The sequence below is a fragment of the Colossoma macropomum genome, unplaced genomic scaffold (assembly GCF_904425465.1).
Source record: "Colossoma macropomum unplaced genomic scaffold, Colossoma_macropomum, whole genome shotgun sequence".
Classification (NCBI taxonomy): domain Eukaryota; kingdom Metazoa; phylum Chordata; class Actinopteri; order Characiformes; family Serrasalmidae; genus Colossoma; species Colossoma macropomum.
In genome coordinates, this window is record NW_023494796.1 from 8,048,915 (window position 1) to 8,075,130 (window position 26,216).

The 26,216-nt window shown below is 39.5% G+C and overlaps 1 protein-coding gene across 5 annotated transcripts; it reads left to right on the top strand.

The window, feature by feature from the left end:
- Window positions 1–1,061: 1,061 nt before the first annotated feature.
- Window positions 1,062–25,912, top strand: kdm4c (lysine (K)-specific demethylase 4C). Of its 5 annotated transcripts, none has more exons than XM_036583744.1 (22): window positions 1,062–1,211; window positions 2,877–3,050; window positions 4,540–4,715; window positions 5,481–5,595; window positions 5,848–6,041; window positions 7,494–7,543; window positions 7,846–7,949; window positions 9,370–9,507; window positions 10,493–10,686; window positions 12,242–12,429; window positions 12,672–14,341; window positions 15,344–15,458; window positions 16,265–16,446; window positions 17,937–18,120; window positions 18,485–18,561; window positions 18,892–18,947; window positions 19,281–19,389; window positions 20,964–21,152; window positions 22,655–22,825; window positions 23,979–24,098; window positions 24,327–24,419; window positions 25,528–25,912. In XM_036583744.1, the coding sequence occupies exons 2-22, from the start codon at window positions 2,907–2,909 to the stop codon at window positions 25,687–25,689; spliced, it is 4,431 nt and encodes a 1,476-aa protein (XP_036439637.1). In that variant the 5' UTR covers window positions 1,062–1,211; window positions 2,877–2,906; the 3' UTR covers window positions 25,690–25,912. The 5 variants fall into 5 exon arrangements, with proteins under 5 accessions (XP_036439637.1, XP_036439641.1, XP_036439640.1 ...); XM_036583748.1 differs by having other exon boundaries at window positions 24,327–24,404; XM_036583747.1 differs by having other exon boundaries at window positions 22,658–22,825.
- Window positions 25,913–26,216: the final 304 nt, after the last annotated feature.

Below are 26,216 nucleotides of genomic sequence, written 5' to 3' on the forward strand. Positions count from 1 at the left end.
TCAGGTAAACAGTACAAAAAGCCTACATATTTAGGAGAGAGGAGAAAATCAAGCTCCACTCTTACTTCAGATCTAAACATCCACAGGTGTTTCTACCCATTTTCCCACTGTGAGAAGACGACTCAGCACTACGAGTCTGAAAGGATGTGTAGCTGACAAGAAGAAAGGAAAATAGACAAAAACAACTTGAACTTGGTTGGATTGTAGGTTAGCACATATGCTAGCTAGCTAGCACAGTAACTAGACTACCAAAACAGTCATCACCAGAAAAACAGTACTCCACTCTGATAAAATAAAGTACCCAACAATTTTTTTCCATCAAATTAATATATAAAACTCAGAGGACACATTCAGGTTCACCAGTGGTTTAGATAGTAAACAAAATGGCTGTATTTGTATTGTAGACATGGTGACCTCTGGTTCCTATCAGCACCACTTAAAGAAAATCAGTATGTTTCACTACAGTGAACCGTTTCACATCAAACCACCATCAAATGACTTCGTTTATACTGAATTACATTTAGATTGAATTTCCTTTTGAATACATGAGTTTAATGGCAGTTTTGACTGGAAATTAAATGTAATGAAGGGTGGTATCTGACTTTTGCACAGTACTGTATTTTTTTCACATTCGCCACCAAGTTTAATGTCTTTCACTGTATCTAGTAACTCATGCATCATCTAGAATCCAGAGTTTCATACTTTAAAAGGCTGTTTGAGTACAAAGTCAGTAAACTGCATTTCGCAGTTTCCAACAGCCGCTTTAGTTGAACGCAGCCCGTGTAAAAACACTGAATTCAAAATGGGCCAGTTTAGCAGCTAAATGTCCATATACGGAGTGAACAGTATGTTCTAGTATGGTTTACAGACTACACCAAACTCAGAACAAACAGAGGTCAGTTTCCCATGACATGGTCCCTTTAATGCAGCTCAGTGACATGTTTCATGCTTCATACTACGTTTAATATTGTGAAGAAGCTATATTTTCACGTAAACCAAAACCAAACGATATGGAAACACGGTTTTCCATAAACACTAGATGGCAACAGAGGCGAGTGTCTGCGGAGAAAGAGCTCCGAGAAGAAGTGGTGAAATCGTGTGAGAACGGACGGCTGTCATGAAGTAACCAGACAACAGCTGAGAGGTTTAAAGGGATTTCCGACAACAACAACAGCAGCAGCAGCCGCCAGAGCCCGTCCGCACACAGCGAGGTAAAACTCACTCCCTGGAGTGATTTTAGGGTGAACAAACATCGCTGGAGAGCGCAGAGACAGAAGTCTTCGTTACTCAGTGGAGAAATGTGCAGAAATGTGTCGTTAGCTGCTGCAGCGCCGAGCTAACTGGCTAACGTTAGCCAGTATTTACACCGTCCACCTGTGTGACAGTTAGCAAACGTTAGCGGTAGCTAAGCTAAGCTAGCCAACCGAACAGGGCACCCTAACCGTACTTTATCCAGAAACCCAAAACCCAAAACCCAAACGGCGTCTGGAAATGCTGTATATGTAAACGGAGACCACGGATTTTGGGCCTTTGAGTCCCCCTTTTGCTCGCGTTTCTATTGTGTTGTGGCGGTGCAGCTAGGTTAACACTGAGCGCAGGCCTTTACAAACATTTCTAAATATTATCCGGCTTTGTTGATGCGGATGTGACTTCGAGTTATGAGGAAAGACAAACCCTGATTGTTTTACGAGACTGAGGTTGGCTTCCTATTCGCCAGCTTCTTGGTCGAATTTTCCCGTTCCACCTTAAATGGTGCAGCAGTTACGTTCTGACGCCTGAGGCACCGTTTAAACTCCTGCCCCATTTAAGGTGGAACGGGAAAATTCGGACGAGAAGCTGGAGATTTAAGACGCTGACTTCAGCTTCGTGTTTACTTTCGTAGTAAATTCACAAGTCATGTTAAAATGTCTCAGACTGTTTATTTTAGAATAATTAGAGGGCCGTTTGTCTGACCTGGTCCTTTCGTGGCAGCGAAAACATATATAAAGCCATCCTTTAAAGGGGAACTCCACTGATTTTTCAAAATTTTTGCATGATTCAGTGGTTGAGATGTACGCAGTCATTCGGAGTGGTTTGATGTGCGATGGTTCATTTTTAAAGAAACTTACCAACTCAGATTTCTTTACAGTGGTGGTGATAGGAACCAGGGGTCACCATGTCTACAACACAAATGTAATTATTTTATTTACCATCCCAAACCACCAGTGAACCTACACGAGGCTTCTGAGTTTTAATGTGTGACACTGATGATGGTAAAATAGTGGTAAATCTGAAAGTGTTCTTTGGTGGGCTGTTGTGCCTTACAACACACTTCGTGTATCCTTCCATCATAAATGGAATAAAATAAACTGATAATAAGTTTTTTAGTATGATGCCTACTGCATGCTGGGAATTGTAGTGACAGAACATTGGTAGACGACACAAAATCATGAATTGTCATAAACTGATGAGGCTGTGCTAAAAAATACAGCCGAACATGACAAATAACATACAAAATGATAGTTTTAGGCTGAAATGCCCTTTTATGTCAGAGAAAAAAAAGTGAGGCTTGCCTTTGCTGCTGTTAGACAGTGGTTCGCCAAACAGTCTAATTTATACGGTTCCCCCTTTACTTAGAACATATTTCATCAGCCAAGACACGTTGGTGTGCAAAATTTGCTTTGTTAGTTTTGTGCTGAATTAGGGGAGCTAATAATGTAGACTTTATTATGTTAGTCTAGAAGCTCCAGTGTAAAATTAAACAAGCAAACTTTGCACCTCAAACATGTTTTGGCTCTATGTTTTGTGCAAAGGGAAGGTTGTGTAAATGAGAATCACTCTCATGTGGAACATTATGATATTTTTTACCGGTCTGCTCTGCTATGTTTCTCCTCCAGGTGGTGCTGCAGTAAGGAGAGCAGGGCAGGATGGCGGGCGCCGGGGCAAATGCCTCCGTTAACCCCACCTGTAAGATTATGACCTTCCGACCCACCATGGCGGAGTTCCGGGACTTCAACCAGTACCTGGTGTACATGGAGTCGCAGGGAGCTCACCGTGCTGGACTGGCCAAGGTATGCATGAAGCAAGTGGTTCCCAGTCCTGGTCCTAAAGCCCCACAGTGCTGCACATTTTAGCTCCTTTTCTGGACTAACACACATCACTGGTGCATTCGGACAGTCCTAGTAGACTCATAAACTGATGAATTTTCAGTTCAAGCACAAGGGAGTTTTTACTCTGAGTTAAACAAATGATAAACGTGGACAACGTTGGTGAATTTTATGAGTTGTGAAGTATCACCAGCCAGATTGTTCTCTTGATGCCTGAACATAGGAAGACTAAACAGGTAAATAATGTACAGATGATAAGTTTAAGAAAGTTCTGTCTTTTATGGCTTTGATTAATCGGGAAAACGGGCTGCTAAATATTTCACATCATCACAACAACTACCCTATCATGCTACTCATATTTGAGGAAAACAAAGTGACTGCAGAATAGCAGATCTTCTGCACTGCTCTCATAAAAGCTAATTTACTTCAGTGTTAAATTTAATGTTAAATAAATAAAGCCCTTACAGAAATGTTAGAGAAAAGTACTATTTTTGCAGTGAGCAATATCATTGGTCCATCTCAGCACATATACGGTGTCCAGCCACCACAAAACCTCACTCAGCAGGTGGGAACATGGTAACTCACCTTGACCAACACTGAACTTACAAACTAAAATAAGACACACCCAATATGCAAAAATGGGAATGATGTGCATTTTGCTCAGGAAGGTTGCATTGACTGAGCATTTATCAAGTAAAGCTGAGACGTTTTAACAGACTAAACTAAATTTTGAAAAGTTGATTCAACTCAAAGATCCCACTTGAATGTATGAATGTATGTCAACTAAGTTACGAGAAAAACACAAAATAGCCCAACACATTTTATGCAGTCTGTCAGATAAATTCACTGATACAGAACACTCCATCTGCGCGACTGCTGAATCAACTAATGTTTTAGCTAAAAACTTTAGAGCCCGTTCTGTTTGTGCGGAGGTGACCGGAAACTCCTTATAGGTGCCAAGAATATTTTATGCGCTTGGCAGCCATACTAAAAATAATGAATATAATGCATTTGATAAAAGCCACCTTAATTCAAAATATGCTAAAACATAATCTTACTTTGACTAATTACTGAGTTTTTATCTGAACAGTTCATTTTTTAGTTAATTTGAATTTTTTCAGCCTAACTGACTCAATTTCCATACTATTTATGTCGTGTTAATTCTTTCATCAAGAGGTGCAGTTTTTAGGTTTTACTGGGCACCAACGTAAGGCTAGGTGGAACTATTCAGTCACTACTTAGCTCGACTTAAAAGCTAGTTTAGTAAGTAGTAAACTTAGTAGTAAGCTAGCTTGCAGCTGAACTGATTTATGGTAGAACTTAAGTAGAGCTGAGAGAACTGGTTGCTTTTCTGTTTCTTAATTGAAATCAAACTATCGCTGTTAGAATGTTACTTCTCTTTTACTCATCCTCCTTAATGTCCCATCTTTTTTTGGTTTCTGTCTCTTTCCAGGTGATACCGCCGAAGGGATGGAAGCCGAGGCGTAGCTATGACGACATCGATGACGTCATCATCCAGGCACCCATTCAGCAGATGGTGGCCGGCCAATCAGGGCTTTTCACTCAGTACAACATCCAGAGGAAAGCGCTCAGCGTGCAGGAGTTTCGCAGACTGGCCAACAGCGACACGTAAGACATGCATGTTTACGCACACAGCACACGTTAACTTTAACAGAGTCCAGTCTGCATATAATGGTCATCAGTCCTGTGCTCTTCACAATGAGGTTCTGTTAGGGATGTTGGCAAATATTTATTATTTATTGGCAGTTATTCTGCCTTATTGCAGGCGTTCTTTAAAGGTCCTGCAAAAGGTCATCTTAATCTGTTTTTGGATTTTTACGATTAGTTTAAGTTTTGATGTGTTATTTTCTCACTATGTAAATGTGCACTGATGATTCATTACAGAATACTTGACCATTTTTTCATTACAAGTTTATATGAGCATAACACCACAGTGCATCATATTGTATTGTTCAAAATGAGCCTCTCAGTAGACTGGAGCAAATACTTATTTTATTGAATGTAAAGTGTAATAGAAATCGAACCATAACTTAAGCAAAAATCAGAACCTCACTCCTGTAGAAATAATTACAGTTCCTTAAAATCAAGAGAACACTCTTTGTAAGTCCATATCACCTCATGGTTAGCATATTATTACAAACATTTGTACTCTTATAATGCTAAATGTTCTAAGAAACTTAAAATGGAAATATAAACACATTAATCTCAGGCAGATTTTTAGGCACACATTATTTTTTCTGTCTTGAAAAATGTATCGAATGAAGACACTACTGTATCATGTTGAAGCAAATTATGAATTTTCTGGCTCGTTACAACCCTGATAGTTGCCTTGTTGACTGGCCATTTTCTTGAATTTTTAATGAACCTATGCAGGTATTGCACTCCCCGCTACCTGAACTATGAAGACCTGGAGAGAAAGTACTGGCGCAATCTGACCTTTGTGCCACCCATATATGGTGCAGATGTCAGTGGGACGCTTTATGATGAGGTAAATACTAAAACAGTGAAAGATTTGCTTGGAAACTTTAAGGGCAGGGTTTCTAGATGCTAATTAAGCCTACTAATTATCTATGAAGGATAGTCATGTTGATGTACTTTCATGTTTCAGGTTTTCCACCAAAATACCATGTTTAGTGTGTAACAAACCTCTTAAAGACCCTCTGATGAACAGTACCTGAGAGTCAGTTTTAGTCCCAATAACGTCCTATATGTGCTCTATGTTTGTTCATGTATGTTACAGGGTGTTGAAGAGTGGAATATCGGACATCTGAACTCCATCCTGGACGTAATTGAGGAGGATTGCGGGGTTTCTATTCAGGGTGTAAACACACCCTACCTGTACTTTGGCATGTGGAAGACCAGCTTCTCCTGGCACACAGAGGACATGGACCTCTATAGCATCAACTACCTGCACTTCGGAGAGCCCAAGTCCTGGTGAGAAATCTGCTTCCATATGTTGTCTGCGATGCTCACATGTTGATAGAGTGAGGGGTCAACTGGATCAGTCTCTTTTGCCCATACTGAAAGCTCAAATGGGTACTTGTCGAGGGTCAGCTTTTGCCTTCTCCATCCTGTATGGCCATACAAGGGAGCTGTTCCTGGTTTTGTATTCTTATTCTTAGATGATGGACACACACATAACAGTAACTATGTTTACATGCACACCAGTGGTGCAATATTAGTCTAACTAAGCTAAGATCATGAAAGCAGCACTGTTCAGTGACCATACTCTGAATTGGGTCCTAGTCAAGCTTAACCCGACAGTAGACATGTGGTCCGGGCTGATATTGGACAGACTATTTGAGATAGATTTGGACATGTAAACACTTCAATCTCTCCACTGTCTATCGTGCAGTTTTTTTCCTCTACTTTTTTCAATACTGCGCATATGATCATTGCTTAATGACACCAACACAAACACAGAAGGTGAAAGGCTTTGCCACTTTTGGCGGGAGGGGAGGGACCGCACATATGTTTAGACATGATTACATGTTTCAATGCATGGAAAGAAAATAATACCCAGAAGGAATATTACATTGTAAAGCTAGGTTCTGCTAATGTGCATGTAATTGAAATTATAAATGGCCTAAAATTTTATACAATTCATGTGAACGTCTTGATTCGCAGGCTCACAGTTGTGTGCATCTAAATGTAGTTATTCTTTAATACAAGCATCAGGGGTTATAGGTGAAAAAGAAATGGGTTTACTAAAAATAGAATTCATACAGTTCACCTCTTTATCCCAAACGTAGTCAATTGGCCAAGGAGTTTGGTGACTGAAATGTGCTATTTTCGTTTTTACACTGGAGATGTGTCTAATGTAGCTATGAAGTAATGTCACTCAAAAGAGTTTCTGTTACAGCTGATGGCAAAAGTTTGAACACCCCCAGTCAAGTAACATGCTTTGTTGACTTTCTAAATGAAAATAAGTTACACATCCTCTACAGGGAACAGACTTTATTAATTTTATTTATCTTTATTAATTTATTATAAGACTTTATTAATTTTATTTCATTTATCATTTTCATAATGTATTTATTATTATTGTTTCATTTTACTGCACAATTTCTATTCATATGTTAAAATGTGTTTAACATATTGAACAAAAATAAAACATGAAATATAAAATGTTCCATAACTTTGGCACTGACTACATTTTAAATATATTTTCCCCCAATATTAAATTCAGCAAATGAACAGTAATTGTGCACTAAAATGTGTTCTCTGTAGAGGATATGTTCATTTATTTTCACTTAGGAACTCAGCAAAACATAAAATTTGACTGCAGTGCCCAAAAGTTTGCATATGACTGTTTTTTGACTTTGAATTCTTCACTTTTGACAGCCAGTCTCTGATTCTAAAAGGATTGTTCTTTGAATCTTTTAGGTATGCCATTCCTCCAGAACATGGGAAGAGACTGGAGCGATTAGCTACAGGTAAATTGGCTATTACCTCTGTGTCTCTCTGTCTACTGAAATGTTTATGCTTCACTCTTCCACAAGTCTCCATGGTACCTCCTAATGTTTCCTTCATGCATTGGTAAGAAGTGCTGTAGGATCTGTGGATCTGTAATGAATCTATATTTCCCCAACCAATATATGCCATTAATATCAGCTGTGCTTCAGTCTACACGGCCAGCAGTTGCTGTCATATAGAAGCTTCTATATTTTGGCATTTCCTTTCAGTAATGGTAAATGTGATGTTGAGGATCATATTTTTCTTGGTCTTTTCCTTCCAGGTTTCTTCCCTAACAGCTTTAAGAGTTGTGAAGCTTTTCTCAGACATAAGATGACTCTGATATCTCCCTCCGTGCTGAAGAAATATGGCATCCCTTTTGATAAGGTAGACCTCATGTTCTTTCTTCCAGGCCACTGAGATGCATCAAATCCAGATTTTTTGGGGAAATTCTTGAAGTGGGTGGCAGATTTAGAGCATTTTATTACTTTTCTAACATGATTGCTAGACCTGGGCAAGAGGACAATGTAATGGATTGTCAGTAATGATTAACAGTTAACTCGATGCTGATGCTTTAAAGGCAATAATTGCTCTTTTAGAAAAGAGAGCTGATGGAGAACTAGAGAATACTATTTTAAATTCAGACAGCTTGCTAAATAATATTAAATAGTATATACATGTAATGTTTTACTCAATGTACTGTTAAAACAATGGATGCATCCACAATTATTACAGTGGATGGTGCATTAATAAGCCATTGTTTCAATCCACACTGCCTTTGCTGGGGGTTTCCCCAGCATGCATTATACTTGCCCTGATGGTCCAGATGAGTTATGATTATGATAATATTGTACTTCATGGTTTCCAACAGCCATTTATAGCTAAATCTCAAAACTCCGCTTTTCTAACCATAGAAAACACCTGTTTTTTCATGTAAAGCATGGCTTTGGAACTCACTCACTTACTAAGGCATGTTTAACAGTCTGAAGTTGTTAGCACACAAGTCACCATGAATCTACACCAGCAGGAGCTCATGAATGCACATTTTTGCTGTAACAACTTTTAAAACAAGAGATGAAGTACTTTTTTTGTTTTGATCAGGAAGATATCGTACTAAACAGTTTTAGATATCGCCCAGGCTCACTGATTGCTGATGTGGTAATGGCAAGGACTGTCAAGGGTTGTGTTTTATGCTTATTTTTAGCATTAAATGTGGTTATTACCTGGAAAATCCACTGTAACGCATATGCTTAGACATACACTATATGTCCAGGCAACCCGTCTAATTAGTGAATTCAGCTGCTTTAAGATGCACCCATTGCTGATACAGGTGTTCGGTTTCACAGCTTCTGTAATCTCCATAGAAAAGTATTGTAGATAGAATGGGCTGCTCCTGAACAGGCACACATGAGGTCACTATGCCCAGTGCCTAGCATCAGTTAGTTGGGTCCCCCTAGCACTGGTCTGTAGAGCAGTGGAACGACGTTCTCTGGAGTAATGGAGCTCCATCTAGTCCCTTTAGGATGAGTTGGCGTGGTGTTTGTAATCCTCATCATCTTCAACATGAAGATCAGTCAGATCTTCACAGCAATGTTGCAACATTAGTGTCGTCTTCTCAGAAGGTTACAGACTGTTACTGCAGCAAAGAGGAACAAACTCCCTTTTACCACCCTTGATTTTAGAAGAAACATCAGATGAGCAGGTGTCTGGAAACTTTTGGCCATATATTTCTTAATTTCGGATTAAGTTTTGTAAGCCTATATACTGAGAGATGTTTGTCAAGCATTGTTATCGTGTCTGTGGTCAGATAACCCAAGAGGCAGGAGAGTTCATGATCACATTTCCATATGGTTACCACGCTGGCTTCAACCACGGCTTCAACTGTGCTGAATCCACCAATTTTGCCACCGTGCGCTGGATCGACTATGGAAAGGTCGCCACTCAGGTATAGTTCATATAAAATACATTTAACCTCTCAGAACTACTGGATAGTTAACAGAGCCGAAAGAATCTCATTTTTTAATCCTTTCACAAATTCCCTGACTGACTGCTGTTCTTGTTGCTGATTCTGACTGTAGTAGAATTAACTGCTTTACTGTTTTGTGACATTTTATGTTAATTTAGTATTATCTTAGTAAGATAGGAAGTGAACTAAACTGTATTAAACATACTCTGCGTAAGAACCAAGATTTGTTTAAATCGTGGGGCTGAGACTATTTTATGTTCATAAATATATGACCAAAAAATTGATGACTGAAATATGTAATGATGGGCTGCTGCAAGTTCTATATCCTAAAGTTCTGTTTACTAATATTATTATTATTACTGGCCCAAGTTAAAATGAACATAAATGCAATGACCAGGGCTAGCTTTGGCTCAGTGTACCTCAGCAGCTTTTCGAAGGCCGTTGCCATCTACCACGTCCGTATTGGAGTAATAATTTCTTTACATTCTAGACATCTAGGTAGTTTGATTTATTTCCTCCACCAATATTTTTTCATGTGATCAACACAACAAAGAAATAAAAAAACCCTAAACAGACCATAGGGTCCAGCTCCATCAGAAGGCTGTCACTGGTTGGTCAACGGCTTGGCCCTTGCTCAGTCCGAGAGCTGTTTCAAATCAGAAATCCCAAATCAAACCTGCCCTGGAGCAGGTTAGATGCGAAGCATAAGTAGCTATGGTAACATAGCCTAGTGATCCACCTTTGTTAGACAGAAAATCCAGGACTAGATTAAACTAAGGTTAAAGTTAGCTCGCTAAGCAAGAAGTCCAGATTCATGAGACAGACCTCTGATTAAGCCCATCAGCTCTGGGGTCGGTGAATTGGATGTACTTGAGCAGGTATTACCATACTTCACTTTTAAAATAAGTTAGGAACCTAAAATGGTTTGTTCCAAACATGTTGAATTCATCTTTTCTCCACACAGTGCACGTGCAGTAAGGACATGGTGAAGATCTCCATGGACCCGTTTGTGAGGCGTTTCCAGCCAGACCGTTACCAGGTCTGGACACAGGGCAAAGACACTTGTGTTCTGGACCACACGCTGGCCACACCCAGCACCACACCTGAGCTGCAGATGTGGCTCCAGAGACGCCGCAGGCCCAAACCTTCCACCAAAAGGTGAGAAACCCAGCCACAATCGCATCAAACCTTCTGCCGAGGTATGAAATTCACCTGGAGTGTAAAATGTATTTTTTTCTACTATGGTTGTAATTTACCACAGTCTCATACATTGCCAGATAATTTTGGGGACATATCACTTTTCAAAATGTTTGTAATGCAAATCAGCAAACTTTTTTGACAAAGTTTACTTTGCTGATTTGTAATAACTTAGTATATTTAATAGAAACCTGTTTAGAAGTGCAAAACTGAAAGAACAACTGATAAGTGCTGCCTTGGGAATAAACCCAAAGGTGAAAAAATTATATCCCCTTAAAAACCACCTTTTAGGCATTTAACAGCAGTTTGGAAATTAAAACTGGGCTTCACCCCAAAACCCACAAAGTTCACCACCACAATTAAGTAAAATGATCATTTTATTGTACTGAGATGCCTTTCCTGCTTTTGACCGTGATGAAGTAAGCTCTTTATAACGTGTGTCTTGGCTTGAGTGTTTATTTAAACTCATTCATGTCACAAAGTTTCCAGTGGTGTGCTTAACAACATTTTGGCCAAGTTAAAAGCAGCTCACATGGCTGTGTGCAGGTGGCACCACCGTTAAAATGATGTCCTGCTGATATTACAAAATTTTTACGTGTCTCAGCAGACAAATTGATACTAAACTTGAGGGTTTTGTGTAACTGTTCCCGGTTGGTTCTTACTAGGTGCTATGAACACACAGTTCTAATCTCGAGGGGGTGGGGGGTTGATGCAGTGTAGTGATTATAGTCTAATTTAATGGAAACATGACTACAGTACTGTGGGGTTGTATCAGGTTTTTATGAGGAGTTTAAATTTGGTTTTATGAGGTTTTGTAAGTTTACATGTTTAAGCAGAAAATGCAGTCGACTTTTAAGATTGAGCTTTGTTGGTGTGGAAAATATCCCTGCAGATTTCTTTGAAAAACTGAAAGCAGATCTCCCAAAAGAGTAGAATGTGTAGTAAAAGTAAAGAGTGGACACACTAAGTACTGAAAAAATGTAAATTATTGTATTTAGTTGCTGAAGGTTCTGTGTAATTTTCTATTAATAATTTGCACTTTATGACTGGACATTAAATAAACGAACGGGTGGTCTTTGACTTTTGCACAGTACTGTATATCGATGTCACTTTCTTGTTATGAGAAATAAGAATACTTATCATAATGAATTTTGCTAAGTGTTTTTGCTCAACTGTGAAGAACCGTTGTAGTTGTGGGGGCACTTGTTTAGTTTTAATGGGATTAACCCATGGATTAGGTGGGAGTTTATGGCTATAAAGCTTACAGTATGTATTCCTCTGGGGAGAGAGGAGAGGAAACAAGTGCTTTGCTACTGCTTTACCAGATGCACGTTTTCTGTCTTAGTAAGTTGGACAAGGATGACTGTAAATAATGCGTGAAGATAATTTTTTAGATTTATAAGATTTATTTTTCTGGTCCCCTCCCTTGTCCACTCAACGACCAGACTATGACACCAACCCTATGACGGTCATTGTATATCTTCTGTTCGACCTCACCCTTCTTCTTGTCCCTTAGCAGTGTCCACTACCCTCGCACGCGCTCTAAACGGCTGAAGACAATGCAGGAGCAGGTTGTCATGGCAAACTCCTCGTCAGAGGGGGGTCGACGTACAAAGACAGGATTACCTCAAGGAGATAAGAATCAGGAAGAGGCTGACCAGCTGAAAAAAGACCGCAAAGCCCATGGTGCATTGCATCTCTCAGGTTACACGATGATGATTTTCCTAAATTTCAGTGTTTGGCGGCGCTCTGATTCATTTATGCTCATTTAACTTTTTCATAATATCAGGTCATGGCTTTTAAACTTTAAGAATTCTTATTCAGTAACTATCACGAAAGTAATGTATCTTCAGAGTGGCAGGTATTGTTATAATTCATTACAGTAATGTTTCGGGTGAGTAATAGTTGAGTAATATTGACTGGATCACTTTGTGTTTATCTTTCAGGACTTGCTGGTCCGTGTCGACAGATTTGTGTTGTCAAGGTAACACGAGTTCAGAGTGATTTATTGGCCAAGTCATCTAGGTGTCACAGAGACCCACCCCAAGCCCAGCCCCCTGAGTCTCAACCCATTCAGCCAGCTCAATGTGAACCTTCAACCTCTCAGGACACGTCCACAAACGCTAAATCCACAAATCCACACAAGTCTGTAGCTGAAGCGGATGGTCAGGTATCTCCAAACGAAGCCTTAGAAATCTGTGAGTCCTCCACTGAGAACGTTCCGGACTCTGGTATGGATGAGACTTTGGGCTCAGAAAGAACTGTTTCAGGTTCATCTATTGCCAAATCCCCGAACAGTCACTCTCCCTCGGAACATCTTCCCACCGCTGGACCGTGTCAGTCTTCTGAGGCGGCACTTGAAGTTAACAGCAAAGTAAGTGCAAGATCAGCGGGTAATTCTCTTGAAAGCAATAAGGGTAGAGTCGTTAAGACGGATACAGATTCTAAGCTCCACAGCCCTGCAACAAAAGCACTTTATAAAGGAAATCCTTCTTCAGATGATGAACCACAGCGTTCCATGGTTACTGCAGAAATCCAGGAATGTGGAGAACGTTCTGGAACCGCGCATTCTGCTACTTCCTCTGACATGCCTCTCCTTACTCCAGAGTTTTCAGAGGAAGAAGAGGGACGGAACCCCCCAAACCTGACGTCTGAAATGCCCTCCTTGACCCTCGCGGTCCAGTCCAGTGATGATGCTCGCCCGTCAGCTGACCCAAACACTTCCTCAGAGCAGCCCATCCACCCTGAAAAATCAGCTCCTCTTGCAGTGGACGAAGCCGGGACTTGTTCTAAAGCACTTTATCCTGATTGGTGCTCATTCCACGAAAATAGTAGCAAGAAACGGTCGACGGCTAATTTGGCATCGCCATGGCAACTGCCCAATGAGAGAGCCAATCAAGCGGGAGGAACAGGAGCTCCAGCAGAGGGCAGGCAAATGTCTTCAAATGTCTTACAACACTCCACAGTAAGTCAAGCAGGTCTTTATGGATGTAGCTTCGATAACATTCAGGATTCAATGTTAGCGGCTAATACTCACGCACTTTCCCATGCTAATCAGTCCGTAGACTCTCCTAGCACTTCATCCAGTCAGAACACTCCACAAGCTTCTTTACATCCACAGGAGAGCACTTCTCCGCTCGGTGAATCCATCTCTTTTGCTTCCCCAAACGTGTTTGAGGACACCAAGCCTTTCTCCTCCAACATCTGGAAGAACTTCAACTCCCAGAATCCTGCGGTGCTAATCGAGAGCCTACAGCCAAGCTTGGCTGAAAGTGACGCTCATGACCAGCTGCCTTACGCCATGTGGGCGGAGTCTCGCTGCCAGCAGGTCAAATCCCCTGAGCCTCCAGACTCTCCGGAGAGGGCCCTAACCTGGGCCAACCTGGAGCCCAGTGTGGTGCACCCTTCTGGGGCAGAGATGGCAGAGCTACCTCTGGAAGGAGCTCCTGAAGATGAGTTCAGGTCTCAGGGGCCTCAGAGGTTAAAGGGCGAAGGGTTTGAGCGAGATTCGGATTCAGGAGAAAGAGAGGAGGACAGTAGCAGTGAGTCCAGTGAAGAAAACATGAGTGAGACAGAGTGTGGAGCTTCAGGCCTGGAACCAGGAGAAGTCTGCCCGGTGAGTACAGCTGCAGGAATCTCAACATGGCAATATTTTACTGTGTCATGATAAATTACATGAACATATGCCACTGTATGCTTCTCCCAGCTTATCATGGATGCTGTCAGTACTTAATGAAGACTGATCAACTACATGTTTCTTTAAAAAGAGAGAATAATTAGTCCTTGTGCTCATAGTTTTACATTCTGTCTGTTGCTTATCAAACTTCAGAAATGGTGATACATATTGGGCATCTTGAAAATTTCAAGTGTTGTCATATTGTATTTTTACCATCATCCACTTTTACTGCAAGACCAGTGGAATAATGTGAATGAACCTACGATACTGTGCAAAAGCCAGAGCCAGCGTTTGAAAACTCGTGGTTTTTCGGTGCATTATTATATCTTATCTCCTCAGAAATACCCTCCATAAGTTGTACTTAAAGCCCATTTTGACTGGAAATTAAATAAATGAAGGGTGGTGTCATACTTTTGCACAGTACTTGATTAGATTCAACTAGATGTCAGTATATGCTGTCCAAGTATGTTGTGTTGTACTGGTTGGAGGGAAACTTACGTAATTGTAAAATATTAAAAAAAAATCTTTGCGTTTCCTTATTATTTGATTTGATTATACACTGAATGCACAAATGTAACTAAAGGAACACTTTACATTAAATGTAATAAAGACAATAAAAATAATGCAACCTCTTTAATAGATTTTTACATTTTAAAAAAACTTGAAATGAAAAATGCATATCATGCAAACGCAGATTATAATTGATTTCAAAATTCTAAAGTTGATGCATTTGAATCACTACCTTCAGACTGATGCACTGATACATTTTTACACACCTAGCCCCCCTAGTAGTGTATATTCATCGTTCTCTCTCTCTCTCTCTCTCTCTCTCTCTCTCTCTCTCTCTCTCTCTCTGTGTGTCTGTCTGTCTCTCTCTCTCTCTCTCTCTCTCTCTCTCTCTCTCTCTCTCTGTGTGTCTGTCTCTCTCTCTCTCTCTCTCAGTACCCCATGCCTTCAGTAAAGAGAAGGACTGCCAAGAGTTGGCGTCACCCACTAAGGAAGCCAACAGCGAGGGCAGTGCCCAGCGCCGTGAAGCAGCAGGTCACCAGTGATGATGGCAAGTTCATAGATAACAAAATGCACAACTCTGAGCGTGTTCACTTTAAACCGATAGCTTTGCAGAAAGTGCCCCTATACACAGAACGCAGTTGGTCAGCTGAGACATGTTTGGTATCTGACTTGAATAATAGAAGCTTTTGTACACCAATTAGCATTCTGCAAACTGCCTGCTTACATCATTGCATTCACCTTAAACCACATAGAGTTGATTGAGTTAAGTATTCTCCAGTAGAGCGGCGTGTGTGGTTTCTGACACTGTATAACACACTAGCTACATTTCCATCCAGTTAATGAAGAATGCATTATGAATGTTGACAAAACACTTTTCTTTTTTGCCTTCAGATTTAGCAGAAAAATTGTTTGTTGGCTACTTAAAGTGTAGTGAAAACCTACATGGAAAACCTTTTTGGAAAACCGAAAGTAGCATAATGGCCTTATCAGTGGATCACGGGGGAGTCGTTATTATACGCTTTAGAATTGTTATTTTTATGTATTTATTTATTTATTTATTTATTTATAAACTAAAAACTATTTTTTGCAGAAAATCAGAAAATGAAGTATGTATGTAAATAGCTAATTTCGTCACATAAGTAACTTGAGCAGGACACTAAAGAAGCAAACTTTAGACACCAAACACGTCTTGGCTGATTAACTGTATTTGGGGTCAGGGGGTTCACTGGGTTAGTTGGATTTTGGACTGTCCTTTTAATGTTCTGGCTTACTGCCATTATGACCACATACTGCATTCCAGTTATAGATGCAGAGTTAACTGTGTGTCTTTTCCTCTATGCGTGTGTTTATTAGAGCCCTCAGAGGAGTGTGGTGCAGAGGGAGAGCAGCATGAGGCTGATGTTTGGGCCAGGCCGCTGGTTCATTTGTGGCAGAACAGAAAAGCCCACTTCCCCTCTGAGAGAGAGTACAACAGTTCTGCAGCTAAAATGGCTCCACACTGTGCTGTCTGCACTCTCTTCATGCCTTACTATCAGGTAGCACAACTACACTGCGCTACACTAAAACCCACTACACCAATTACTTTTACCTCATATAGAACAGCTGCTGTTGATGCTGCTTTATACTACATGTTGAACTATAGGGGTGGGCGATATGGCACAAATATTATATCATACCTGACATTTTTACGCACCATACATCACAATAGTTTTTCTGTGATTTAATAAGTTGAAACAGACAAAATGGAACCTGTAATGCCACATATAAAAATACTACAATAATAATAAGACTAAACTAACAACTACAATGATTTTTATTGGATGTTTTATAAACTGTACTGCACTAAATCCGATTAAACAGGCCTAATCGTGTACTTTGTAATGAAACATGTAGTCAGTGTTTAGTATTGACGATATTCACGATGCTCTCAGAAAAGTGTATTGAGACAGTTTATCACGATAAGGATATAATAACATATCATATTGTCTACTTCTTCTGTACTAGCAGGAGACATGACCGTACATATATGTATTTTTTATTCTTTTCAGATATTGTGTGTAATTTTTATATGTAATTTTCATATGTAAACTACTGTTTAAAAACTGAAATCACTTTTTTTAAATTATTTATGTAGTATTATATTGTTTGAATCAAATTGTTCCTAATCATATGCTATATTTGTAACACTCTAGTTATATATTTATAGTCATTCCTTGTCAAGTTCTTTAACTTCAAATGTGTGATGTTATGCAGCTTTCTTGGTCACTGTTGAATAATCTACAGCTGAAATTCATCTTACGTTTCTTATTTTTAAATTCACACTTTCCTGCAAATTATTCGAAAGCTATGAAGTTGCATAGTATTTGTGTTAATAGAAATAATTTGATGAGTGTATCAACAAGAATAATAATTTAAATCTTTCATAATATGAAGTTTAATTCCACAATTTTGGCACAATTCAGATGTTGAGGTGTCATTCAGAGTGGTTTGTTGTAAAATGGTTCATTGTAGGGAAACTTACTGACTCAGATTTCTTTACAGTGGTGGTGATGGGAACCAGGGGCACAATGTCCATAACACAAATACAGCTTTATTTACTATCCAAAACCACTAGTGAACCTACTGTCCTAGTGTCCTCTTGAGTTTTTATATGTAATGTTGATGATGATAAACTAGTGATGAATCTGAAAGAATAAGTTTCCTTTAGGAACTATTTTCCCTCACAACACCCTGTAGATATCCCTCCATCATGAAACGATTTTAAAATACTTTTTACCAGAATTTTATTATAAAACTGGACCTCTGGTTCCTGTCACCACCACTGTGAACAATTCTGATTCGGTAAGCTTCTCTAGAACAGAGCGAAGTGCTCTCAATGACTTTGTTTACATTTTAACCATTTAATTATGCAAACATTTTTAAAAATCAGTGGAACTGCCGTTTAATCAAGTTATTCAACATGTTTGATGCTGTTTGAATGTTTTTCAATACATTCTGTAATATTCTGTCTCCCACCCATCCCCAGCCTGAGGAGAGGTCAGATGAAAATAAGGTTGAGTTGGAGTCGCAGGAAGTGAGGTCACGACCCCTGATCCCCGAAATCTGTTTTGCGTACCGGGAGGGCTCCTGCCCCCCAAACACACTGCTGGAGGAGGACGGCTCCAGCCCCCTCGTGGCCTGCAGCCGGTGCTGTGTGCAGGTTCATGCCAGTACGTACCTCTGCACAACACTTGTGGACCTGAGTCATGAGGCAGAAATGATCACAACGCACATCCATTACCTTTAAAGTGATTCTCAGCGTGAGCCTTGGGACTCAGTCTTACACATAAAGAGGCAGCCTTTGTTTCTGCCTAGGTGTAACACACATGACTCAACAGACCAGTCACAAACTGGTCAACAGAAACCATGTTTGAGCTGGAGTAGTTTTACCTGGGGAGAAAGCATTACAGCAGTTTTACTGATTGCCATCAAAATTTAATCCAGTATGAATCTGTAGTTTGTAGTTTTTTCAGTCTGACAATAACAGGGAGTGGCTTTTTTATTCATTTGTTTGTTTATTTTTAATATATTAAGGTTGCTATGGTGTTGCTGCCCATGATGTCAGCCAAGAGTGGACATGTGACCGGTGTTCATGTGGAGACTTAACAGCTGTATGTAATCAGTCAGTTAATATTTTTAACTCCTGTACACATTTACATATTTCTAATTTCACAAACAGGATACAGTAATTTTAAAATGTGTATTAATTAAATGTAATACACACGACATACTGTGATATTAAAAAGTATACATGGATGTTAAATGTTTGAAAAAATTATTTTTTTTAATCAGTGCTGATAAAACCTGGCAAAGCTCTTTCCTTCCAAGAGGTTCCATGTCAGATGATCACTATTCAGATGTTGTTTAACATAGTGACTAACTCTGTGCATGTTTGTGTGTGTGTGTGTGTGTGTGTGTGTGTGTGTGTGTGTGTATTACAGGATTGCTGTTTATGTAACTTAAGAGGGGGTGCATTAAAAAGAACGACAGACAACAGGTGAGGATGTTATTCACATGATCACATGTAAACTGTAGCACAGCCTGTTCACATTTAGTTTGTTTTATGTTAGATTGTTTTAATTTGTGAATCTGCCATTTGACTGTTTTGTTTTTCTTTCATTTTGGCTTTAGTGACATTTGATATCACTCTTATATGTAATCTGCATTACTGTTGACTTAATGTTATTAATATTAGTGGTAAATATTGATACTAATATACAATATTGAAGTAATAATTACACTGTTGAGAAGGAAAATGATAATATATTAATACTGTGCTATTATAAATAAAGGTGGGCATTACTCTATAGGTGGTATTACTGTGTTATAGATGGGCCCATGTGATGTGTGCTGTGGGACTTCCTGAGGTGAAGTTTGTTGACATAGTGAAGAGGAGTCCCATTGATGTCAGTGCTATTCCTGCACAGCGATACAAACTGGTGCGTTACTCTCTCTCACTCACACATACACACATACGCGCACACACACACACACACACACACACACTCACAGACAGTCAAAAGACTCAAAAGTTTGGATGCACAATGTGTTGTTTTTATTTATTTTTTTTTACTTTTCTTCATCTTCAAGATTTTTAGGGCTTATCCTTAAATGCGTAAAATGTATTACTAATGTCTTAATTGGCTGGATTTGTTTACAAGAAGTGGTCCGGTAATGTAATTTTTAAGGTGATTGGCTGGCTGATACATCCAGGATAAAGTATCTGTATTTTCTCCGAGTGATCTCAGATAACTTCAGTGTTTAGATTACAATTAAACAGCTCCATATAACAACAAGAACTAGCTTCCATTTAATACCAGTGGCAAACCGTGACCGTTAGAGCTAGGCCTTCAATTTGGGCCGTAAATATCAGAAAACTTGATGAAAATATGAGGAAAGAAACTCACCTCATGATAATGCTAACATCTGCTAGCATCCCTGTGGGATTCTAATAGTTTGTTAGTGCTAAGCTAAAGGTGATTCACGTGAACATTTCCTGACAAGGCTGAAGTTGGCTTCTAATTCAGGTAATCTGTTCTGCCTTAAATGGTGCAGAATGCAAAATTTGTTAACACTGGAATGTAACCAATGCTTCGTTTAAGGTGGGATGGAAGTGATGTATCTAGATTTGTCTTCAGTTCTTGAAGTCCTAACCAATAGGAGAGCTCATTTAGCTCTATCTATTTAAATAGCACAGAGAAAAACAATTCCTGATTGGCCAGTCATCCACTTGGCATTTCAGAAATGTAACCTTTTGGTTTCCATCCAAAACTTTACAATGAATACTTAATAATGAAATAAAATAATACTTAGAGTTTAAATGCAAGCAAGAATCTATTCAATAAAAAAGAAATTAGTTACAGACAGGCATTTTATAGTTCCCAGAAATTAGGTCTTCTTTGAAGGCCTATAACAAGAGTTCCCCATTGATGAACACCAGAATACCATTAGACTAGTAAAGCGGCTCAATAAACTCTGTGGACTGTGCAGATTCATACTGGATTAAAATCACAGATTTCATCAGTAATCCTATTACAGCACCTCCCCAGGTGAAACTAATCCAACTTGAATAGGGTTTGAGGCAGATATAAAAGGTGAAGTTGATGTGTTGATGTATAATTTTATTTCCAAAACAAAAAATTAAACATACAAACCAAAAAAGTTTTCAGCAGCCAGCAGTCTTTTGGTCTTGTTGCAAAGGCTTTCCAGGTGGCTCTTCATGAAGCTGCCTGCTAGAATGCTAAGAATGTGTAAAGCTGAAACAAGGCAAACAGTGGCTACTTTGACGAATCTAAAATAGAAGATAGTTTTGATTTGTGTAACAGTTTTGGTCATTGGAATGTCTTCAGTATTTATCTAAAATGTGGAAAACAGTAAAAATTTGTAAGACTATTATTTGTGTATAGCTTTTGACTGTTTAATGTGTAAAACATGAAAATGTTCATGTGATTTGCTGTGGTTTCTAAACTAACCATCTCTCTCTCTCTCTCTCTCTCTCTCACACTCTGTGTAGAAGTGTATATATTGTCGTAACCGCATGAAGAAGCTGTCCGGTGCGTGTATTCAGTGTTCCTGTGGCCGTTGTCCCACCTCCTTCCACGTCACCTGTGCTCACGCAGCCGGTGTCACCATGGAGCCTGATGATTGGCCGTATGTGGTGTTCATCACCTGCCACAGGCACCAATCACGGAGCTCCAGTGCTGTGAGTATACTCACTGCTGCTGTGCTTCGGTCCCGTCCCCTATAGGTAAAGTCCCGCCCCTCACCTGTCAATCATGGACATCACTTCATTTCCCACTGATTAGGAACACCTTCTATGTTCTTTTGATGTTGTTTTACTCCAGAATAGCACCACACTTCTCGTTAAAGCTATTTGTAATTTATTTGTGTATTTGATTATGTAAAATGATAGTTAAAGGAATGTGTTTTTCAACCTAATTTCTATCGGCTGTATCCGTATCATCACTCTTGATTACCACAGATAATATTTTTAACACATGGCCCTTTGCTAAGAATAGAAAACTCACTGACTCAGAATGCAATTATAATAGAAATCAGTGGGCAGTTGCTGAATTCCATGAATAAGCTTGTCACATGTACATAACCCCAAAATGGAAACTACAGCATTACACTCCAGGATGAGACCCAAGAGAATGTCCTACCAAAGCTGTTCTTATGACTTACCACAGATGTGGTCAAAGAGCTAAGACATGTTTGGAAACTTTGTTTCTTTAGTTTTTAACTGGAGTTCTGAGGCTAGTGTTGCTACCAAACACTAGAACTCAGTAGTCACCCAAATAGCCCAGACTGTTTCTGTTTAAACACAGCACCAAAACTGTATCAGAGAGTATCCAGGTCTTTATGATGGCACACACCTGTCAGTGTGGTTTAGGACACACAGGCCACCTGTGAAGTAGGTGTACTGATCTGAAGTGAGTTTTTATGACAATGTCCGTTGTAAATATGGAGGAATCTGACTCAAGATCAGTCCTGCTCTGTCAATACCAGCCCTTGTGTTGTCTGAAATGGCTGCGGTGATGTTTGGTTCATTTTTATAGCTCACAGTAAGTCATATTGTGTCCTTAATCACATCAGCCAAGGTTTTTGACCTTAAAGAAAAGTTCTGGTTATTTATTTTTACGACAACAGTTTGGGCTATTTGGGTGACAGTTGAGTTCTGGTGTTTGTTAGGAGTGTTAGCCTTGCCATTCCAGTGTTAAGCTAAAGAAGTAAAATTTGGACTCCAATCATGTCTTGGCTGATTTAATACAACTGGGGTAAGTGGAAAAATTGTGTAAATTAGATTTTTTGCCAGAATTCAGCAACTGCCTAATTATTTCTTTTATAAGTGAGTTTTGAGTGAACAAGTTGAAGTTATCGTCTGCAGATAGAGATGAGGTTGAAAGATGCAAGGCTGTTCCTTTGAACTGAATGTCATTATCACTACTGTGTTTTTTTTTTTTCTTCCCTTTTTGGTTACCAGTCTGGTTCTGTTGTCCTCATTTGTTGTCAACTGTCAAGTTTTTGGCGATTTCCATCTTTACTCAAACTGTGTTCTCAAAAAAAAACACATTCTCACGAATGAAAAAGTGGTGTATTAATTTCTGGACCTAGTGATTCTATAAAGAAATGCATAAAAAAGAAACCGACAAACACGCTACAACCCTTTACCAACATTAATACAACAATCTTTTTTTTGCTCAGAAGCTGAAGGTCAGCCGAACAGAGCTGGCTCTGGGTCAAACAGTGATCACCAAGCACAAGAACCTGCGTTACTACAGCTCCCGCGTCACTCAAGTAATGGCCCAAACCTTTTACGAGGTCATGTTTGATGATGGCTCATTCAGCAATGACACCTACCCCGAGGACATTGTGGTGAGTCAGTTAGTGAACGTTCATGTACACAAAGTAAAGACTACCACAAATCAGATGTGCATACCATCCAGAAATGACGCACCTCAGCGACTTCCCGCGCTGCTCTATTTGTCTGAATGCCACTTAATATTTTAGTGTTACTGCTTTAAATGAAACTATAGTAGTAGATAGTAGTCGAGTCTCGATTGATAGCAGTCAATCTAAAGTCTTTAAAATAAACAGACAGCTAATTGTCCATTACCTCCGCTAATGTTACTAGTTTAGTTGCATCTGATGAGTCTAAATATGTAATTGAGGTTACTTGGATTATGAGAAGCAGACATTGTGCAAATTTTTAATGATGAATGAACCAATAGAAATTGTGTGTTTAACATGGAATAAAGTGCTATTACATTAACATACAGTAATATGCAAAAGTCAAAGACCAATTTACTCATTTTCAGGAGGTATTTCTGAGGAGATTAGGTGGAAGATAATCCACTCGCAGGAGAAAGTCAAAGGAAAATAGAGCGTTACAGAGAAAGATACAGAAAAAGTGTGACTCCACTTTAACAGCCACCTGCAAGACCTGGTAGATCGCCTAACTGTTCTCATTAGATAAACAGTACTTACAAAAGAAGAACATTTGCAAGTCAAACATAGAAGCTGCTGGTGTTCTCACAACAATGGACTGACCACCCCAGAGTCCAGACCTCAAAAACACAAGGTGTTTTGGATTAGTAGAATTGTGAGAAGCAAAGTGCAACCAACTTCTAAGACTGAATTTCTGTGGAGGTGTGTTAATATCCCTGCAGATTTCTTATATACTGGATGAAGGTAAAGAGTGGACGCACTGGATACTGAAAAAAATATTATATTTAGTTTCTGTTAGATATATGTTCATACTTTTTCTGACACCTTTTTCTGACAAATAAATAACTTTTAAGGCTGTTTTGAATGGAAGTTAAATAAATGAAGGGTGGTCTCTGACTTCTGCACAGTACTGTAGCTCCACTTATATGTCACAATTTCGCTTATAATAAGATGCAACCTTATTACATCCTACATTTGCCTTATTTGAACACCCAGTTACATAAACAAGTATGAAGTTAACTTTCAAAGGAATCTGCATTTTTGAATAACCAAGTCTGTCTCCGTCCTCTACCCTGCGCAGAGCAGAGACTGTGCCCAGCTTGGACCACCAGAAGTTGGAGAAGCTGTGCAGGTCAAGTGGCCTGATGGACTTTTCTATGGTGCCAAATACCTGGGCTCCAACACCACGTACATGTATCAGGTACACAAACAGTGCAGTCTTCTAGAGGGAATGTATTACATATGTACAGCCAGGCTGATGTAAAAGATGTTTAGAGTGGGATTATTTTGATATTTGATAGACGTTTGATACAGAAGTGCTGTGTGTTTTTGTATTGTGGTACACAGCAGCAGTGTATTTGCAGTGTATTTGCAGTGTCTTTTGTTATTGCGTGTTGTTTTACGTGTCATATGTTTGTACACGTGTAAGGTGGAGTTTGAGGACGGTTCCCAGGTGCTGGCTAAGAGAGAGGACATTTACACGCTGGATGAGGACCTGCCCAAAAAGGTTAAAGGTCGTCTTGTGAGTCTTCAATTGATCTTTTGTCCTGTGTAACAAAGCAGGAAGTGGGCAAAATGATGGAAACACCGGGCATAAAGGACTCTGAAGCTAAATCACAAGGGCAGCTAACACATACATATTAGCTGGAATGATTGATCTGGAACAGCATAAAGCAGCTAACATGGTTCCAAATAGGCCAAAATATAATACAATATATTATATTACAGTTTTAATATACAGGACTGTGCATCACTTTCAGAGACCACACTTTCATTTCATTTAACTCTTCTACCCTTCCAGTCTTAAAACCAACCAATTACAGCTGTGTGCTCCCAACTAAGGCCCAATCCCATTTCATATATTTACCCCTACCTCTTGTTTTTGAGTGTCATCTTGCCCCTTGGAACTGAGTTACAGGGGTAGTGGTTGAAATCTTCCCCTAAGAAATGGGACCCTCAAATAAAAAGAGCATTGCTTCATTAACAGCTACTAGCGCTGCTCTGTAGGCGACCCTGCCAGTCTGCAGTGATAGGAGAGGAGGGTAAAGTTCAGACCTCGCTGCTGGGTTTTAGTTAGATTTAGGGCATCTTATTTTTTTCAAAGAGGGGGGCAATTATTTATTATCACCCACCCCTAATTCTTCTCATAACACTCCGTTTGGAGTGTACTTCTGAAAAACCTCCATTTGGAGGCCCATGTAGCCCTAACACTTCGCCCTACCCCTCTGTCTTAACAAAAATCAGGACACCCTACATCTAGACACACTAAATACTGTGAATTTCTAACGTGATGATATATTTAGTTGTTGAGGCTTCTAATTTAATTTAATCTAATTTTCAGTTAAATATGTTTTCTGCTTCTTTCCTGATGATGAAAAATTAATTACTTTGCACTTTATGGCTTTTTTGACTGAACTGGTGGTCTTTGACTTTTGTATTTTACTGTATTTTGAAACCGGACTAAAGGCACAGGATGGTCCTGCGCCTTTACATGTACACGGCAGTAATATAGGACTAGGTGTTTCCAATGTTTTGTCCCTTGTATTTGCTTGTAGCTTATTGTCAAATCCATCATCTGTGAGGGTTTACATAGGAATTCATTGGTTGTTTGTTTATTTGTGCGTGTCTAGTCTACAGCCTCCAGCATGCGTTTTGAAGATGCTTTCTTCACCACGCAGAGTGAGAGGAAGAGGCAGCGGACGCCAAATTCTCGCTTCCAGAACGACTACGTCGCCCACCTCAGCCCACGCGCCTGCAGGACGCCCGAAACACGCAACAGCAAAAGCAACTGAGAGAGAGACAGACAGACAGACAGACAGAGGGGTGTTGGACTGTGGGAGTGTTTTTAGAAAAGTGTAGAGAAAACACTAAACGAGGGAGTGCATTAATGAGAGCTCCGCAAAACCTGAGATTTTTTTGTTTTGTTTTGTTAATACTGTTAAGATTGTGTCAGTAAGACCAAAATAATTACTGGGGATGGCCAATATCCCAAAGTCAGGGACACTTTTTTTTTGACCCCCTCCCTGAAGAATGTTGGACGTTTGAAAGGATGCTGAAATTTCCCTTCTAGAGGATTTAGTCTCTGGCTCTGAATCATTATTATTATAATGCACTTTAGGTTAAAGGCTATTTTTGAGATTGATTTTCCCGCCTTTTTGGTTTGTAAGCTGTCTTGTGCACTATTCACAATCACTAACCCTATTAACGTTTGAGATTCCGAAAAAAAAAAGCTAATTATCTTTGATTCTGTTAAAAACTGATGTTGCTACTGATACCCCCAAAGCACATTTGGCCAATGTTTCACTTTAATTCATATTTG

Coding starts and splice junctions, on each gene's coding strand:
- kdm4c (XM_036583744.1), top strand. CDS start 2,907: ATGGCGGGCGCCGGGGCAAATGCCTCCGTTAACCCCACCTGTAAGATT. Junction 6,042..7,493: donor TTCGGAGAGCCCAAGTCCTG/GTGAGAAATCTG, acceptor TGAATCTTTTAG/GTATGCCATTCCTCCAGAAC. Junction 19,390..20,963: donor CTGCACAGCGATACAAACTG/GTGCGTTACTCT, acceptor CACTCTGTGTAG/AAGTGTATATATTGTCGTAA.